The following is an 18,934-nucleotide window of genomic DNA, read 5'->3' as shown; positions in this document are numbered from 1 at the left end:
TCAAGGCACACCCATCTGTGACCCGTAATTCACCTCTAGATGTGTCCCACGCACAAGGATCATGGGCGTTTTGCTCCCATTCAGACATCCAGGACCATAAACCACCTAGAGATCTCAAAACGAGATGCACACATTTATCAGCTCGTCACACGCAGTCTCTTGATGAAACAAAACTGTAGCATATGTTCGGTATTGTTACGTAGTTTTAAACACAGAGACTAAACTCTGTATAGTTTAAAGGTCCATTAGATCCTGTGAGTTGGCTAAGACCCATGGCTCAGATCCTTCCACCCCACTTCCTCCACTGGGTGACAGAACCCTGGCCTCTCTACAGCCAGGCCTGGCCTGCCCAGCGAGGCTTCAGCAGTCTGCTGCGTGTCAGGGGAGGAGGGGAACAAGCAGTTCTGGGTTGCAGTGATGGTTTTCCTGAAGAGGAAAGGGTGGGTTGTATTGTTCTTAGGAAGTAGCAGGCCTGAGGGAAAGTTCCAGATCTGTAGGGGCCATCCTGGCCCTTGCTGAGTCTGAGCCAGCAGTCTACTGTCAGCCTGTTCTTTGAAGAAATGAGCCTTCTGTGAGGTCTGCAGTGCCCAGCCAGGTTCTCAGCTCTCAGCAGTGGGTGCCCTCCTGAGTCACAGGGTATGGATGGAACTGTGTCCCTCAAGTTCATATGGTTAAGCCCTAGCCCCTGGCGTGATGGTACTGGAGATAGGGCCTTCTGGAGGTGATTAGGTTGAGATAAGGTCATGAGTGAGGGGCCCTTATGATGGGATTAGTGCCCTCCTAAGACACCAGAGACCTTGCTCTCTTCAGCCTGGGGGGACAGAACAACAAGACAGCTTTCTGCCAGCCAGGAAGAGTCCTTGCTGGAGCCCAACCATGCTGGCTCCCTTGTCTCGAACTTTTAGTCTCTCGAAACTGTGAGAAAATAAATTTCTACCGTTCAAGGCACCTGGTCTTCAGCATTTTGTTACAGCAGCCTGAACGTACACACACACATACAGGTAACATGGTCCCAACATAAGACGTAGGGAGATGGGATACGGGGCGGGGTGGGGGGTGATACCTGCCAATAGCAGGAGAGCCATTGCCTGGGGAGGCAGGCAAGAATGAAAAATGTGTAATTTAATCTCATTTTAAACCTTTCATTAAAAAGCAACCCAAAACACACAGGGCAATATATTAACTATTCCAGCATGAGTTTCACCAATGTATTCTGAATATGTGTAATATTTCATTACAAAACGCCACCATGATATCCTGTCAGCAACAGCTCCGATAAGAATCATGAGGAGTCACGGGCGCTGTGGCTGCAGGAGTATCTAGGACCGCCAGGACTGTTGATTTTTCTTCAAGGGTCATTGCGCGCAGGGGCTCAAACTCAGGTTTCACAAGCAAACAATATTCTCTGATGAAATGGGAGACAGAAGGGAGGATTCTCTGGACACATCTAAATTTAAAAAAGAACACATGAGAAAAAGAGGCCTATCAAAGAGAACCCTAAAAATTCTAATCGAGCAACTTTATTCACATAATTTCTACAGCAAGAACTCGAGGGTCATCTCTGATGAAGCCGATTTTACTAATAATTGCTTTAGGGCAGAGAAGTCAACCAACTCCTCACATTGTCTCGAGAATTAAAAACAAAACAAAAATACAGAGAGCAAGGGAGAAGAGAAATAACCTTCCACGATAACCTAGCTACAGACTTTTAGCTTTGAATTTTTCTCGCACAATACCACTTTTCTCTTCCATCCTGTAAGATGTGTTCTTTCCTCTAGGGAAAAAAAAAAAAAAAGACAAAATGATGTTAGCAAAATTCTACTAGAATTCCCAACACTAGCCACTAAAAGGTTAACTGTTTTCTACTTATTCCACTGCACATATAAAAATACTTACAAAAAATAGCATTACATTAAATAAATAAGTTATGTTAGAGAAACAACAAAAATGTAAAGGCAATCCCCCCACCCCATCCCACATACTCCCCCAAGATAGCACAAGCTGGTGGAGAAGTCCACATCTCACACCCTGGCCCAGGTAGCACTGCATAAGTGAATTTAGGAGTTCTAAGACTCTAGCTACTTCTTATCTATTAAAAGAAGAAAGAACCTGCCCACTGGACAGAATCCATCTAGCCAAGGGGTTCTGGTGGGGATTAAGGAAGAAAAGGCGTAAAAACGGTTCAACATGGCCTGGCAGAGAGCCCTCAGATGTTAGGCATAAAAACTCCTTATGTAGTTGCAGCTCATGAAGATTTGGTCTTAAGAAATTTATCATTTAAGCAGGAAGAGCAGAAAAATATAGGAAACCAGTTAAATATGTTTATATTGTAGTTTAAAATGAAACCTGGGGTGTTCACGATTTGACTTGCTATCAAATTCCAGGGATGCTGGGAGGAGGGCCCTACTGGGCCACCAAGGGCTGAGTCCTCAGGACGGTCCCTCTCCAGCCCCACAGCAATACAACCTCACACCATTCTCTGCAAGGACGAGGCCCCTCCTGTGTGGCTGGGCCGGAAGAAAGCCCTTTAGGCTGAGCAGGTGAAAAAGCAAGACAGGAGCCTCTGCACGGAGCACCAGGGCAGGACGTCACACATGGAAAGAGGACCTCAGGCGACTGGTACCGTGCCAGCAGATTATGGAACTCGGTGAAAGGCACAAGACAGAATCTCAGGGGCAGGACGATGGTAAAAGAAGAGCTGGGGCACTCTGAGAAAACGCAGTTAGGTTTAGACAAGCAGGGCGAGCAGCGCACAGGAGCTCTGCTGTGTGGGAGGCCAGGAGAAACCTCAGATCACTCTCTTGGCCAGGAGCTGTTTTCGGTGTAACGCTCCCCTTTCCACTGAGAATCCTGAGAGGTCATCCGTTAAACAGAACGCATAAGCTTCGCTCTCAAAGCAGCCTCCATGCCATGAAGATGCGGCTGAGATTCTCAAAGGCTTCGCTACCTGTGGCTGAAAGTACCTGGCCAGTGGTTTGGTGTGAAAACGCCAAGTGGGCACAGGAGCAGGGCATCAGGCAAACAGTTGGAGACCAAGACCCGAGGGAGAGACTCTGCTGTCAGCCATGCACTGCCAGGGAAGGAGCTCTGGGGGCCCTGCCCACACAGTGCCCCTGACCCTGGCCGGGGCCCTGCAGAGAGAAACCTTTCCCAATACCTGAACACTTACGTCCGTCCGTCCTCAGCCGGGAAGACAAATGACAATAAGGTTCGTTTCATCTGCTTCTGGTTAGCTCACACAGTATGACTTTATACACGGAAACGACTTAACCAAACCTGGGAGCTTCTAGAACTAAGCCAAGGAGCCTGAGCCAAAAGGTTTCTACCTTGTGCTGCTAACCTACAAGAATGGCCCGTGTCCAGACAGCACCCCACTGCAGCACCCACCGTCTGCACCGTAGCACCCAGCATCTGCACCCCCTGGGAGGGTGCGGGTCACCTGCAGAGAGCAGGCAGCTGAGCAGTGGGTGGAGTCTGGGGATGCAACAGCAAAGAACTGGAAAGAAGGGGAGAGAATGCTGGCCAAAGGTCCCTGGAAGGAAAGGGAAGGGCTGTCCTACGGTAGACCCTGGAGCAGTCCCAGGGCATTGGGAAGACAGTGACAGTGAGAAAGGCACCAGACAGCTTAGGCCACAGGAGGCCGCTGGTGGCTGAGAGTGTGGTCTCTGATGCGCAGGCTTCGAAGGCAGCCGCCACTGAAGGAACAAGGCATACCAGACCTTGGCTCTGAGCTGGATGGGCAGTTCGCAGGCCAAGTGAGCCCCGGGGGAAGAAACAGAAAATGGGACATTTATGGCAGGCAGCGTCCACCCAAATGATCTCAGAGAAAAGGCACATCACCGGAGTCAGGTACCACGCAAGAGGATACTGGAGACATCGCCTCACCTGCTGGAACCACAAACACACAAAACCCAAAGAAACTGGCCAAATCGAACCCACAGTCAAGTCCCATAAGCCTGTGGGTGAGCCGTGGCACTGAGTTAGAAATCACATCCTCCAGATCCCGGCTGTGGAAACAGAGCAGCTGTGCTGGGGAATCCAGCCCTTCATGCAACAAAGGTACCTGCCCACACTGACGGCCCCCACTAACACCTCCCCGCCCTCATCTCTCAAGAAAATCAAAGGGCACACCTAGACTACAACTCTAGCTGACATGATTCGCACAAATTAAACTGCAAAACGAGGTGCAGAAGTCTGAACAGGCAGCACTGGGATGAACTGCAGGGCGCCCCTCGCCCCTGTGAGAAAATTATGCTGGTGGCTCTCCCAGACCACTCTTGCTCTGTCCCTACCAGGAATCCAGTAGACAGGAAGTCACTCGTTTTAGATCAGTTTCACCTTACAACAGCTATTTTCTGAGTGTGTCCAATGAAGAGGTTAGAAAGGAAGGTTTGATAAAGATGAATCAAATGTAGTACGTGAGGATTTGGGGAAAAGCCTCTGAATGCACACGAATGGAAAGTGCGTGAAACTTTTGCAAGAATGTCTTCTGCTCTACCTCGATGCATCTAACACAGACAAACGTTCTTGATATAGACACTGATTTTACAGGAAGGAAGAGTGTTGGGGAGAATGCTTGGAAAACGAACACTTATGTAAGAATTTGGTTGAGATTCACTAAAATGGCACAAAGCTTCCTCCCATAAAATAAAAAGCATCTGTCCAAAGAGTGGTCACTCACGCAGCACACCACATTCAACCAACAGAAACGCACCTTCCTGTCCTCCGAGTTGGGCTGTGAAGAGCTGCCCTGCTCTCCCGGTCTGACAGCGTTGCCCACACCTGAGGCACCCTGGGCATCGGCCTGGCGTCCAGAGCCCTGGGGGTCTGATAACCTGGGTCTTTTCAGAGGGAGCTGATGGTCCCTCCTGGTGGCACAAGCAACACATGTAGACGAATGAGCCTCAACTGCAGTTGAGCCCAGTAGACTTTTTCTGCATCCAAGTGGGGACGACGGCAACTTCCAGAAACCCTGGAAGCGAGGGTCTGGATTTAATTTTTCTAAAGAGCTGTCTGCTTGATATCCAACTTCCATACTTGCCTTATCTGGAGAGTCTCTAATACATAAAGGCACCTTCATCCGCCCAGGGGATCTGGGGCAATACTTTTGATGAAGCTTGTCAAATTCTTCTTTTATTTCATCGTAACGATTCCTTCCATGGCCTAGCACTTCTTTATCTGAGACGGAAAGAATTTTGCTGGACGACACTGACTTTCTAACTATTCCAGAATGGTTTCCTTGAACATGAAGATCAGACGTCTGCTGCGTGCGAGCTGGGCTGTGTGTGGGGTTGGTCTCTGGAAGTGAGGAAGAGGAATCGCTCTTGGGTAGGTACCTACCTGCTTCCAGACAACTTTTGCCCAGGTTTTCAAAAGTCTCACTTAAACTTCTTGCTTTTGCTTTGCTGGAAGGTAAACTCAGCCTTCGGGTTTCTACGCCCTGAAGGCCACCGGGGCTCATAGGACCCCCTCTGTATATGTTCATGGCCCAGGAGTCCGGGAGGCCCATCTGGCGAGGCTGGCTCCTGGGACTCAGGCAATATTCCTGATGAAGCTGATCAAATCGGATTTCAATCTCCCTCTGATGGTTCGCTCCGTGGCCCTGTCGTATTCTTGGTCTGGAAACTATTTTTACAGGAGAAATTAACCATTTTAATGTCCTAAATCTATTTTCCTTATCAAGATTATGTGTTGCACTGGAGCGGAAATAAGTCAAGGAAGAATACTTCGAGGGTGTCACTTTCAGCTCCTTCCAACTCGGATGTAACTTATGGATTTGGGGTTTGTTGACTTCAAGAAAAGCTTTTTCCAATTTTAAACCTGTCTTACGGCAAGAAACATCTAGTGAGTTCTTGCAGTCTCTTAATGCTCCTGCCTCTTTCACAGGCTCAGAGCAGGATACAAAGCTCACCTTGGGGCTCCTCTGAGAACGTCTGCCTCCCTTGCAGTATGTTTTGTTCATCCTGCTCTTACATCTGTGCCTCTTCCTGGAGTTCCAGTTTCGCATGATGAACGTTTTAGTAGAGATGATGCTTGATGGCTTTGTGCTCAACAGCCGGCTCATGGAATGCAGCATCCCCGAGTACAGGTCACAGATGGTCACGTCGCAAATGCCATCGTCTTCAAAGGGCTGGCTGCTTGAGAAGCTGCTGCTACTGGTCTCATGTAGGGAGAGGCTGTCATTTCTAGGTACTAAGGCCATGTCTGTGGAGGAAGTATGTGGAGGATCCCATTCTCTGGGAGATGGCACTGGTTTCACTGGGTCACCAGGATTCTTCCTGGAGATACAACCACGGTATCCTGGGAGAAAAGACACACATAAAGTAAAGGCGTGCTACCATTCTAAACCATCCGTGTGCACAGAGGACAGAACTTAAGACTGGATCAGGACTGCGTTTTTTTAAGCAATAGTAAAAACAAAAACACCACAAATATGTAGGAGTAGACACTTCTCAGCGATTTCTTTTTTGCTATCAAAATTTGATTTCTACTCTCCATTGTACATTTCCCAAACGTGCCTTCCTTTCCCTCTGGGCTGTTTAGAAGATGGATGCCTTTTCAAAAGCTAATTAGAAACTGAAAAATGACGACACTGTTCACTACAGAGATGGGTAGGGGATGAGACCTCTAAACAAACCTCTTCACAGAGCTCTGACTTTTGCATCATATTAAATGCCTCCTGGGGAAAAACCCTAAAATTGAATACAAACAGAAAAAATAAACCTGTATGTTAACCTGATAACTGAAAGAGAAAAAAAGAGTCTAAATACTATGAATGCCTCTTAAAGAGACTGTCTAAGGATAAAAAGAGCTGCTTGGAAATTCTGAAGCTTGTTTAGATTGTTGAGAAGAGTGGTAGCAGGTGCTGCAATGCCAGAGTTATTTTGTGCTGTACGATTGACCCGATGAGCGCATGTTACGTCACTGAGTCTGGTGATAACTAGGAGAGGCAAATATGGCATCAGGGCAGGGGTGAAGAGCTCAAAAGCGCAGGGGGTTGCATCACACGACACAAAAGCCAGCCTAAAAGGGGCTCCCTGCCAGCTAAATCTGGGGCTACTTGAGCGTCAACTTGAATACTGGCAATGGATTGTAACATGTGAATTAAAGAACAAAAGACTCCATGAATTCCTACTGATCCTAAAAAAAAATAATAATAAATCAAAGCATAAGAGGGCACTGAAAGAAGGGGGAAAAAAAAAGAACCAGAGGGGAGATAGCTCTTTTGAATAGAGGAATGCCACTGGCATGTGCCAAGGAATGGCAGAGACAGAAATGGCCTGGGCTGGAACCATCACTCGGGCGATCCTCAGTGCTGGTTCCTAAATCACCAGGTGAGAAGTTTTTAGAGAAAGGGTTCCTAGGCGATCACAAGGAATCACACACAGATGACCCCAAGGAAAAAGGGCCCGTCGCAGTGAGAAACTGAGCAGTTCTCAATTTAACTCAATGACCACCTCAAAGTCACCAAGAATGGGACAGACTGACCAGATGTTCTGGGAGGACACGTCATCCCTGTAGTAGTTTTGCCAAAAATGTTTAACATGAACCTAACCACGAGGAAGCAAGTAGGTCCCAATTCAGGGACATTCTGCAAAACTGCTGGCCTGGACTACCCAAGAAAGACGGTAATATGAAAGGTGGCCACGAGGGAGACAAGGCCAAGGAGCTGCTCTCAATGGCGGGAGACTAAACGCACCGGTGGTACCAAGCTGAGTAGGTCTGGAAACGGTCAGACAAACCAGAAAGGCTGCAAAGGAAATCACTGGCACAATGGGTAAAACAGTACTCTATCAGTGGTCAATTTCTGGCATGTGTTAAGCGTATCATAGTCACAAGGGAGAATTACCCGATCGATTCTTGGAGGTATGTTTAAAGCATTTAGGGATAAATGTGTACACAAATGCAAATAAATACACACTGTGTGTGCACGTGTGTGTGTGGGGGGGTGACAAAGCAAATATGACAGCATGTTAATTGTGAAATACATGAAGGCTGTTCATCGTACTATTCCTGTGCTTCTGGAGATGCAAAACTTTTCAAACTAGTAAGCTGGAATAAAGAGCAGACTTGCAAAGGAGCAAACAGCTCATTTTAAAACATCTTCATCTTCCTATGAAATGCAAGTATATCTCTAACAATTTATGTTGATGAAACACGACCGGAAATGATGGTGTGCCCAGTGTGAGCAGCGCTGAGGGGCCACGCAGCTCCAATGAAAGTGAAGGAGACATGCACAGTTCACAGTTTCTGTGTCACACTCACCAGGTGCAGGCATGGCGGGCGAGGCCAGTGAAGGGAGCAGAGTCACGCATGCATCCTTTCCAGCTCTGTTAGCTGCGTACTGAAATCAGAGCCAGTGGTTACAACAAAAAAGTTGCCAGGTGTCAGCTGGGTACAAGGAGCTGGGTTCTCCCTTGACAATGCAACATCCCCAAGGATGGTGTAAGGAGCTGCTTCCCTTTCAACATGGACTGTGCATCTTAGCAGCCACGCTGACAAGTGTGTGAACATGACGACAGTGGCCAGCTGGGCCTCGGGCAGTGGAAGGAAAAAGTGTCCTAGTGAGATCCGGACACTCGGCGTGGTCTCTAGGATAGCTTCCAGCCACAGTCAGCACTCATCTGCCAGTTACTTCTTACCCTGGGGGCGCTGGTAGCTTTGTCTACCATTATCCTTGGACCACAAGAACACTCAGAGGCCAGGTGGACAATGGACAAAGAAGACCCGGCAGAGCTGCTCCTAACCCTAATCTGTTCCCCGGATCAACACAGCAACCAAGAGGACACCATTTGCTGCCTTGGAATAAAGGAAAACGCATTCAGGTACATCCACCAAGTCAGTGGTCCTCAAATACAGGCTTTCCACTGGTCAGCAGCACGGCAGGAAAACAGATGCACCTGTGAGACTGCTGCCTTTCCTGGAGATGAATTTTATTCTGCAGTGTGTACTTCCTAGGTATTTGGTGTTACAATGTCCTTTATTCTATGATAGAGGGCACAGACCTTAAGAGAGGGGGCAGCGGGTAAGCGTGCCCACCTCTCATGCCATCACATCCCCTGATCTCTGAACAGGTGGGACAGGTGCCAAGGGTCAGCCACCTCATGTTACAGCTTATCCTAGCCTGGTCATACCAGGGAAGGCTGGGACTACTGCCTCCCTAACTATGCAGCTTCAAATCCCGGTCCAGAGGCTGGGGCTGCTCTTAAAGAGCCCAGGTGTGGCCCTCACAGACTTTTTTCTTTTGTGACAGAGTCTTGCTCTGTCGCCCTGCTGGGGTGCTGTGGCATGACTTCGGTTCACTGCAACCTCCACCTCCCAGGTTCAAGCGATTCTCCTGCCCCAGAGTAGCTGGGATTACAAGCGCTCGCCACCATACTTGGCTAATTTTTGTATTTTTAGTAGAGACGGGGTTTCACCCTGTTGGCCAAGCTGGTCTCGAACTGCTGACCTCAGGTGACCCATCTGCCTTGGCCTGCCAAAATGCTGGGATTACAGACCTGAGCCACCATGCCTGGCTGCCCCACTACATTTTTCTGTGAGCTGCCTCAGAACAGTGGGCAGAATCCCTCTGCCAGGGCTCCCGCCTTCCTGATGGTACTGCCCTGGGGGACCTGGAGATGAATTTTATTCAAGAAGAGCAAGTATCTCGGCATGTGAATAAAACAATTTGGAAGTCATGACTCCAAATGCTCTTTACGGGTTCTGTATGATAACACTGTACCTCAATGTGTGATATAAAAACAAATACTGGGAATCAGATTACCTCAAAATACTCTGCACCTTGTAGCAGTATATCCACTTGGGTCAAGTATTTCCGTCTTAACTCATTTTTCAAAGGGCTTTGAGGCACTGCAGGCTGATCAAAAAAGAGAAGTCAGAAATTTTTAAGAGCTTTTGATCTTTTGGATTCTGGAACAAACTGGCAAGCTTACTAATGTACAAATCTTTACATGATTTTACTCAGTCACTTTCACCTCCATGATGTTATTGAGTCACTTTTTCATTTCCTGCTGTGTTAATAACCCAAAAGAATGTAAAAAGACAAAAAAGCAAAATAAAGCCAAGTCTGGAGAAGTTTATGACAGCATTTCTAGACAAGAAAAAAATATATATAACCATCTGAATATTCTTAGGTGAATTCAGGACTCAAGTACTGGTAATAAAACTGGTAAGTTCATAAGAAATTCAGTGCTCCTGACTGGGCATGGTGGCTCATGCCTGTAATCTCAGCACTTTAGGAGGTTGAGGCGGGTGAATCACTTGAGGCCAAGAGTTCAAGACCAGCTTGGCCAGCATGGTGAAACCCTGTATCTACTAGCTGGGCATGGTGGGCACCTGTAATCCCAGCTACTTGAGTGGCTGAGGCAGGAGAGCTGCTTGAACCCAGGAGGTAGAGGTTGCAGTGACCCAAGATGGTGCCACTACACTCCAGCCTGGGTGACAGAGCAAGACTCTATCCCAAAGAAATCAAAAACAAAAACAGAACTTCAGTGCTCCAGCTCAGGAGGCTGCCCTACCCCTCCCCTGCCAGACACTGGAAAGAGAAGGGCATCACCCTCCATCCTCTGCGGAGTGGGGCTGGCACTTTGGTTCTCGACTCTTGGCCCCACCCACTTTCCCTTTGCTGCCAGTCCCTACATAAGCCCTCAGTAAGCACCCACTTTCTCCCCCAGGGCCACTGACTTTTTCTTCTTAGTCACTGAAAGTCACACATGGGTGCCTGGGAAACTCTCTGTGCAAAAGTAGCAATTTTGGAGGAAAACCGTGCCCCAGCTATTGTAGTAGGTGACAGGGGGTGACATGTGGGCCAGGAAAGACGCTTGAGCAGGTAAAGCTCTGTGTGAATTCTCATGTATCCCAACCAAGGAGGGTCAGAGGCACATCCTATAAGGAAATGGGTGGTTTCTGTGACCCTGGGGTATTCTAGGAAACACATTTAAATGACAGTTACTGTTTAGCTTAGTGATGGCTGCCCAATGAGGCAACCCTGTGACTTGGGACTTTTGAGGGCAGACATGGAAATACTTCCTAGAGCACCACTCTTTTGACCCTGCCTCTGTGGGGCAGACCGAGAGCCCTTGTGTGCTCATCAAGGCAAATGGCGCCCTGTCAACCACACTGGCAGCTTTATCTGCAGAGTGAAAATCATCAGGAATCAGGCTTGCACTGGGGGTAGAATTGGCTGCCAAGTGCTAGACTGAAAAGGAGTCACTTACCCGCTAAGGGAATCTGGACAGCATAAGACTTGGAAGTAGCAAAAGCCAGCCTCAGGAGAGGATTTCCAGAAGGGTGCAGGCAACGCTGCCCGCCCCAGGCCACATGGGCTTTGATGGATCCACCCCTGAGCCCCCAAGCGCCCCCTCTGTCCATTCATTATTAAAGGCAGGACTTACAGGTAAGGCCCAAGCCACTGACTCTTCCTGGTCTGAAGTGACATCGACATCACTGCTTTTTGAATCTAAAAATCAAACAAGTAAATATCAATCAGGATTTTTAGGAAAGAGTGCATTTTCCTCTCAAGGACGGTTTTGGTATCACATTGAGTAAGTTTTAAAGTAAAAGTCCCCATTGCTTCAAGGTTGCACCCACTGGAGTCATCTGTGGCTGTCCATGGTTCTCACTAACACAGAGAACCCCTTGGAACGGGAATCTGCCTGGGGCCATGGAGTAAAGAAAGGCAGATTCTGCACCACCTCCAGCTTTCCAAGGCCTGAGCCTGGAAGTTGAGATGTTCAAGCTGAGCATCGCCCAACAGAACTTACAGTGACCATGGAAAGTTCTCTGTCTGCTGTCCCAGGCCCGCCACTAGCCACATGGGGCCGCTGAACAGCTGGAATGTGGCCACTATGGCTGAAGAAACAGATTTTAAATTTTATTTAACTTTCAATTAATTTAAATATCATCATAAGGGGGCTGGTGGGTGCCATACTGGGCAGTACAGCTGTCAAATAACTATTTCCTGTGATTTCAAGCAGTCGGGGATATTCATGGACCTAAGCATTTATAGTTAGAATCTGGATTAACAGCAGTAACCACACAGTATCATAGGTAAATATCCTCATGAAGAACTTTCTAATTTCTACTCTGAAAGACCACCAGCTTCCCTTTAGCAACTCAACACCCATCACTAACTGTTGGTGCAGGCAAGGTGCCAGGGAAGGGGCTGGGCAGAGTGGACAGAGGCTCCAGAAGGCCAGTGTCCAGGAGAGATAGACATTTAAAGGCTAGTGACAAAAATGTTTCAGGGCCACAAACAGAGGAACCCAGGTCTAAAGAGCTTAGATAAGAAGGGGGGTCTGTACCAGCCTGGGGATCACAGGGGCTTCCCGGGGGCAGTGAGAAGACCAGATTGGCAGGTCAGGTGGGCCTTCAGGCCCCATTCTGGGTTCTGGCCTTTTACCCCAAAAGCAATGGGAAGCCACGTGTTGCATCAGAGAAGTGGCCAGACCACATTCACAGCTGTGTCAGTGGGGCAGAGGGAGCCCAGGTGAGGATGGGGTCTGGTGCTCAGGGTGGACATGAAAGCTCACGAGACACAAGGCACAGGACAGGGATGCCCTGGCCGTAAGGAATGAGGCAGAGGCTGAGCTGAAGAGGACCCTGGGTTTCTGGCTCACACTAGAGGCAAGATGGTAGGGGCCTGTACTGAGGTGCAGAAGAGAAGATGGGGAGCCTGTCTGCCGGGCTGAGTGTTAGCTGTGCCAAGTCTGGACATGAAGTATTGAAGCAGAGGGGCTGCTCAGCAATAACATGCCCTCTGTTGAGGTCTGGCTGGAGGTTATAGTCAGCATACAGTGAAGCCATGGCTCCACCTGGGTGAGGGGCAAAGGCGGCTCAGACAAATCCTCCAGAAAGGGCACCTGGCAGGGCTGCGAGGTGAGCAGACTGCAGACTGGGAAGGAAGAAGATGGGGGCGACCACAGAGGCCCAGGCCAGAACTTCCAGAAGGTTTAAATGCTATGGAGAGGGCAAAACCCAAAGAATAAAACCCAAAGAGTGCCAACAGGATTTAGCAACAGGGTTTTGAGAAACCTCATCCAGAGTTGGGCTTTAGAGATGGAGTCAGAATGGAATCCAGAGAGGAATGCACAGGGCTGGTGGGGTAGGGAATCCATGGCAGCAATGACCTCCAATGGAGCAGGTCATCTGACTCTGGCTGTAAAGGGAACTGGACAAAGGAAAGGGCCCAGGACAGGGGAGAGCCATGAAGGGTCTGATATGTCTAACGTGAATCTGGGCACATCTAAACACCAATGGATGGATCCAGGGAACAGAGGCTGAAGATGGAAGGAAGGGGTGAGGGACAGATTCCCGAGAAAAGAGAACAGGATGGGGCTGGGCAGTGAGACTGGCCTGGGGGAAAGGAAGGAGCCCCCTAGGAAGACGAGGCGGGAAGCTTCCCTGTAGAAGTGAGGGTTCACAACACCACGCTGTAAGGGCAAATCTTAAATCTGGGTACTAATTTTTCACATGGAGGGACATGTTTATTTACTCAAGAAATACCACCTGAGTACCATTCATATGTCAGGCAACAGATGTAACTGTGAGCAAGGCAGAGCTCAGAAGGAATCAACAGCGTACTTTAACATGATTTTAGTTTTTAAGATATACCTTAGAAAAAATAAAAACTTTTAATATTGAGGAATCTCGGCTTTCAGCTGTTGTAATAGGTGTGTCAGGTCTGGTCCTTCCTGACCTCAGCTCTCTGACAAAGGCGACACTCACCAGCTCCCAGGACTGTGCGATGCGAGGGAAGCTCAGGAGCCTGGGCTGCAGCTTGCACGGAGCCATTTGTCCTGTCCATGGGCCTCACGAGGGAGTCCTCCGAGTGCAGAAGTTAATAAAGACATGGTTGAGTGACAGCACATTTCAGTCACTGTAAAGTCACAAACCTGTAATCCCTCCGTTAACACAGGCGACAGCAGGAGACTCCCACAAGGCTTCTCTTCTCCCTGCATGTCCCCTTTATGAGAGGACTCAAGAGCAGAGGAGGAAGCTGAGGCTCACTCAGGTTACACAGAGAGCTGCTACTTAAAAAGCCACTTGGAAGGTAGGGAAGGAGCAGGGAAAGTCTGGGGGCCCAGGCGCAAGCAGATAAGCTCACACCTCCTAACACTGGCCCAAGGATGATAGGGACTGGGACAAGCGAAAAACCAAACTGAAACAGAACAAAATTATCCTGAGGTCATCAGCAAAAACACAGAAATAGTCCGGTGGCCTCTGGGGGACTTCCTGTGATCTTTAAAGAATGTGATGGAGTATTAAGGCCTAAGGCCAGGAGGAAGGCCGGCATGGTGGCTCACGCCTGTAATTCCAGCACTTTGAGAGGCCGAGGCAGGTGGATTACCTGAGCTCAGCCTGGGGAATATGATGAAACCCCATCTGTACTAAAAATACAAAAAATTAGCTGGCGTGGCAGCGTGCACCTGTAAACCCAGCTACTCAGGAGGCTGAGACAGCAGAATTGCTTGAACCTGGGAGGTAGAGGTTGCAATGAGCCGAGATCACGCCACAGCACTCCAGCCTGGGCAACAGAGTGAGACTCTGTCTCAAAAAAAAAAAAAAGAAAGGCTGGGAGGAGTCAGTTTAAGCCTAAGTTACAGTCACAAGGGCAGCTGCTTGTCCTGACCAGGAGCTCGCACCTGGTGGGCAGGGGTGGGTAGGTGGCCACACTCCTGGGCGGGCCTGCTCTCCAGCATGACTAATCCCAGCGAATGGCACTGGTGGGTTCCCGTTAGTGAAATTCAAGCACTCAAGATACCAGACTGGTTAAAATATTAATATTTTAGGAACCACCCAGGCTTATAAAAACAAGGTAGTGAGAAGGTGGTGAGGACTATATCATTAGGGATGGTCTTCAGGTGTCAACTCTGAGGGTTCAAGGGACTTGGGGCTACCCATGAGCACTATGGGGTAACTGAAGCCCACTTCCTGAATATCAGAACCTTTGCTTCCGGTGAAACCATCACGTGAGCTAGAGTTTACGGGGCTGTGCCGTGGCTGTGGCTGTGTCTGTGTCTGAGGCAGAACCTGGTAGGAGAATCACGGAGAAGCAGACGATCTACACCAACCCCGAACTACCTGGCAGCTCTGATAGCTACAAAGAGAGTCCAAGTGTGGGTCATACTCAAACCAGCACAGGTCAATGCCTGGCCTGGCAGGGCCCACTGCCTCCCGCAGGCTCCAGGGCAGCAGGAGCACCCAGCTGTCCAGGAAAAGGCGAAGGCGGATCTGGGCGCTGTCACCAACAGCAATTACAGTGAAGTCAGAGATGTCCCAGCTGAAATCTCAGACTACACCCAGTTCCCGCCTAATCCCAAGAAAGGGTCTGAATATTCTGGAGATCCAGGTAGGGGTCCTCCTACATTTTAAGCAAAAACCTTAAATAAATCTTCAAATGATGAGTGAACATCTCTATTACGTATAATTAAAACAGTCCATATCCTTTAACCCAATAATCCTACTTCTCAGCATCTACTGAAGATGGTGCATAGCAGTACTGGGAGAAGATAAGGACCGGGATTTTCTCTGAGAACCATTTCTAACAGGGGCTTTATAAGTAAAGTTTCATTGGAACACAGCCACGTATACTCAGTCACATATTTTTTTGGTCACTATCCCCCTACAACACAGAACTGAGTAGTCATAACAGAGACCATATAGCCAGCAAAGCCTAAAACATGTAACAACTGGCCTTTTGTGGAAAAAGTGTGCCAACTCTTATTTATAATGAAGGAAGCCACAAATAACTAATTGCCTACCAATAGGAGAGCAGTTAAAAAAGTATAGTTTTAAAAATAATAATATAATCATACAATCGTTGATGAAGAGTTCTCCATACATATTAACTGGAAAAGTGAGATAAAAAAATGCATTTATAAAAATGTTATAGGGAATCACATTGTACTAAAATAGCATTAGGGACCATCTGTGCGTAGAGAAATCAGCTCATTTATGGAGTTGTATGTACTTATAACATTTCTATGACTAGAATAATTAATCAAGAAGATTTGATTTCAAATTTGTTGTTAATATTATGTCACCTCGACCTTGATGTTTGCATTCTTGGACCCAGGTTCCTTGAACTGTGACCACAAGGAGGAACCATGTGGCATCTGAGGGGCAGTGATTAACTGAATGCCAGACAACCTGCAAAAGGGCTCCTGGGTGTCCCCGCAGAAAGGCCAACAGCACCTTCCACTAAAATAATGGGTCTCAGAGCTGCAACACCTTTGGATCAAGTAGGTGGGGAAACCCAGATCTTTGGAAGGTAGAAAAACGCTGAGGGAAAGATGTGTGATCCTCCACACCGCACCCCCCTCATCTCTCTTCCTCCCCTTTCAAAAGAGGAAGGAAGGCATTTTTTTTTTTTTTCTCTAGAAGGAACTGGATTTGGTCTTTTCTGTAAGGTCTCAACACAGTGAGCCCCTCGCTGGGACGGCACGGTGGCCAGCTGGGGCTGGTCCAGCCTCTGCACACGTGTTATCAGAGCCCCTCGGCCTGTGACACAGGAAACACAGGGTGACAAAAAAGGCCAAACGTTACACAGTGCCTCCTTGCACTGGACAAGCAACAGCAAAAACGCTTCTAAGTAAATCCTTAAAAACAGAAAAAGAGTGAAGTCAAGATGCGAAAAAGTGCTCCGTAGTGGCCTCCACATAACCTCAGAGGTTGGGTACACCCACAGCTTTATTCACATCAATACTCCTCCACAGCAAGGTTATTTGGCAATAACACTTCACGTTTCATACCTGGATCTCTCCTTTATTTCTTTCCTTTATTAGTCTTCCACCCCAAATTCTCAATCCTGAAGAAAAGAAACAAAAACGACCATTTAAATAATCCTGAATGCCGAATTTCTGCTTAATCTGTATTCACCGGAAGCCAAAGTGACAGGCGAATGAAAAGGTACAATATTAAAACCAAGCCGTTTCTGATACCCCACTGTTGTTCATCATGGTAAAGTTCCAGGTTTTTAAGGCAAATTTGTCGTTCATTGAAATCTCTCCCACCTAACAGGCAGTGGCTCATTAAATTATATCAGTAGCCAAAAAAGTCAAATGTAAACAAGGAACATATATATGACAAGGGCTGTTCGTAACATATATAGAGAGGGGGCAATCTACATACTATATATAGTTAGCACTTTTTGCAGACAATCTCTATATCCGATATACAGCGTGAATGCTTTCTAAGGGCAATTTACATGTTACACAGAGACCAAAGGGTAACAGAGACCTGCCACTGGAATATTTTAGTTTCTACCTGTGTAAACTTTTCATCCCAGGTGTGCCTGGATTGGCTATAAAGGCAGAAAGGTAGGATTTCTTTTAATTAAAGTAACAGATCTTGTGAACCTTTTGTGCCTGTTTACTACAACACAGAACTTGCTCTGAGGTGTTTTCATTAAGTGATAATGAGTTAGTTATAAAGCTATATGGGAAGAATTGACCCCAGGCAGTGCAAAGCGTCACCAGCTATTTACCAAAAAGAATCCACAGGATTTCAGTCCGATTTAACAGAGTGCCTTCTTCTCCCTATTCAAGTACTTGGAGCTTCAAGGAAGACAGTTACTACTCCAAGCTAAACAGGGCAAACAAGCCGATGTTAGTGTTCCTCTTCCCAGAGTTTCATAGGGATTGTAAGTAACTGTTACAACACCCACACCCAGGAGATGTTACTGTCATCATCCTTCCCATTTCACAGATGAGGACACTGAGAGCAGTCCAGCTAAGCAACTGGCCCAAGCTACCACGGTAGGGAGGTGGCCAGCAGGGATGCCAACCCGGCAACGCAGAGGCATGTGAACCTGGAGGTAGGCACCTGTCTCTTCAGGAATTGCTTTAATAAGTGATTCAATTAATTTGCAGGTTTAAGGGCACCAATGTTTTGGTTCCTATTAGATGAACAAAGTTTACTTCATAATAGAGCAGGGAAAGGGATTTCAACTACTCCATTCACACTCTTCACCCGAATACTCAGAAGGGGAGAATGATCCTTACCTCGGGGCGTCTCGTAGGTCAGCGTGGCCATTTGCACCACCGGGGCGTCCTCGAAGGGCTGGTTGTACTGCGAGGGAGAAAGGGGCTTCCTGTCAGGTCCCAGGGCTGCGAGGAGCCCCAGACCCAGGCGGAGGCGGCGCCAGCCCGCGAGAGGCTGTTAGTCTGGTCTGGGGCGCCCCAAACAGTCTCTACAGCGCAGCCCCAACCCCGCCTCGCTCATCCCTCTCAAGATCCCCCAGCCCCACCAAGCCCTTTTCTCTGCACCCGAGCCCCAGTCCCGCTTCCCTATTCCCGACTCCGGAGGCCTTCCTCCACGTCCCGCTCCGAAGCCTTAGGCAGTGCCTCCTTCTTCCCTCCCAGAGCCCCCAGCTCCACTTCCCCCTTCTCTCCGCAGCCAGGCCCCAGCCCCGCTTCCCCACTCCGAGCCCCAAAGCCCCCTCCCCTTCCCGTTCTGCGTTCTCTCCCAGACTCACTTCGCCCCGAAGGCCTCCCCTCCCGGCGGACCCGTGGGGGCCTCACCTTCTCTAACAGTCGCTGCATGCGCCTCTGGAAGCGGCGGCGACTGGCCCTGAGCTTCTGCAGCAGCGCGTCGTCTTCCATGCCCTCGTCCTCCATGGCGCACGGCGGACCCAGCGGCCGACCCAACAACGACCTCAGTGCCGACCCAGATCCCAGGGCTCAGAGCGCCGCAACTCAAATAGGCGACTCCGCCCTGCCTGCCTTCCTCTCGGTTTTCTATTGGCTAGTGCGGAGAAGCAGGGCGCTGATTGGGTCTTTCAAACATATTTGCGTCCTTCCTCCCGGCCAATCCGCGCCCGAGCGTCCAGCCACGCCTCAAGGAGCCCGCAGGGCGGAAAGGAGGGAGGGTCTCCAGCCGCCGCGGCAGGTGGTGGTTGCTCGCACAGCTCTTGAGCATATTAATCAGCGGT

At 48.6% G+C, this 18,934-nt stretch overlaps 1 protein-coding gene across 1 annotated transcript; it reads right to left on the bottom strand.

Moving 5' to 3' along the window:
• Positions 1 to 1,194: 1,194 nt before the first annotated feature.
• HJURP (Holliday junction recognition protein) lies at positions 1,195 to 18,706 on the bottom strand. The gene is made up of 9 exons (XM_032277849.1): positions 18,525 to 18,706; positions 18,006 to 18,072; positions 16,755 to 16,810; positions 13,729 to 13,825; positions 11,397 to 11,461; positions 9,767 to 9,859; positions 8,266 to 8,344; positions 4,715 to 6,300; positions 1,195 to 1,774 (listed from the first exon to the last, which is right to left on the bottom strand). Exons 1-9 carry the CDS (start codon positions 18,618 to 18,620, stop codon positions 1,709 to 1,711), a joined length of 2,205 nt encoding a protein of 734 aa, XP_032133740.1. The 5' UTR covers positions 18,621 to 18,706; the 3' UTR covers positions 1,195 to 1,708.
• Positions 18,707 to 18,934: the final 228 nt, after the last annotated feature.

The sequence above is a fragment of the Sapajus apella genome, unplaced genomic scaffold (assembly GCF_009761245.1).
Source record: "Sapajus apella isolate SASKATOON/1434 unplaced genomic scaffold, GSC_monkey_1.0 scaffold10, whole genome shotgun sequence".
Classification (NCBI taxonomy): Eukaryota; Metazoa; Chordata; class Mammalia; order Primates; family Cebidae; genus Sapajus; species Sapajus apella.
The sequence above is the reverse complement of the archived record's forward strand: the minus strand, read 5'-3'. Positions and strand labels throughout refer to the sequence as shown.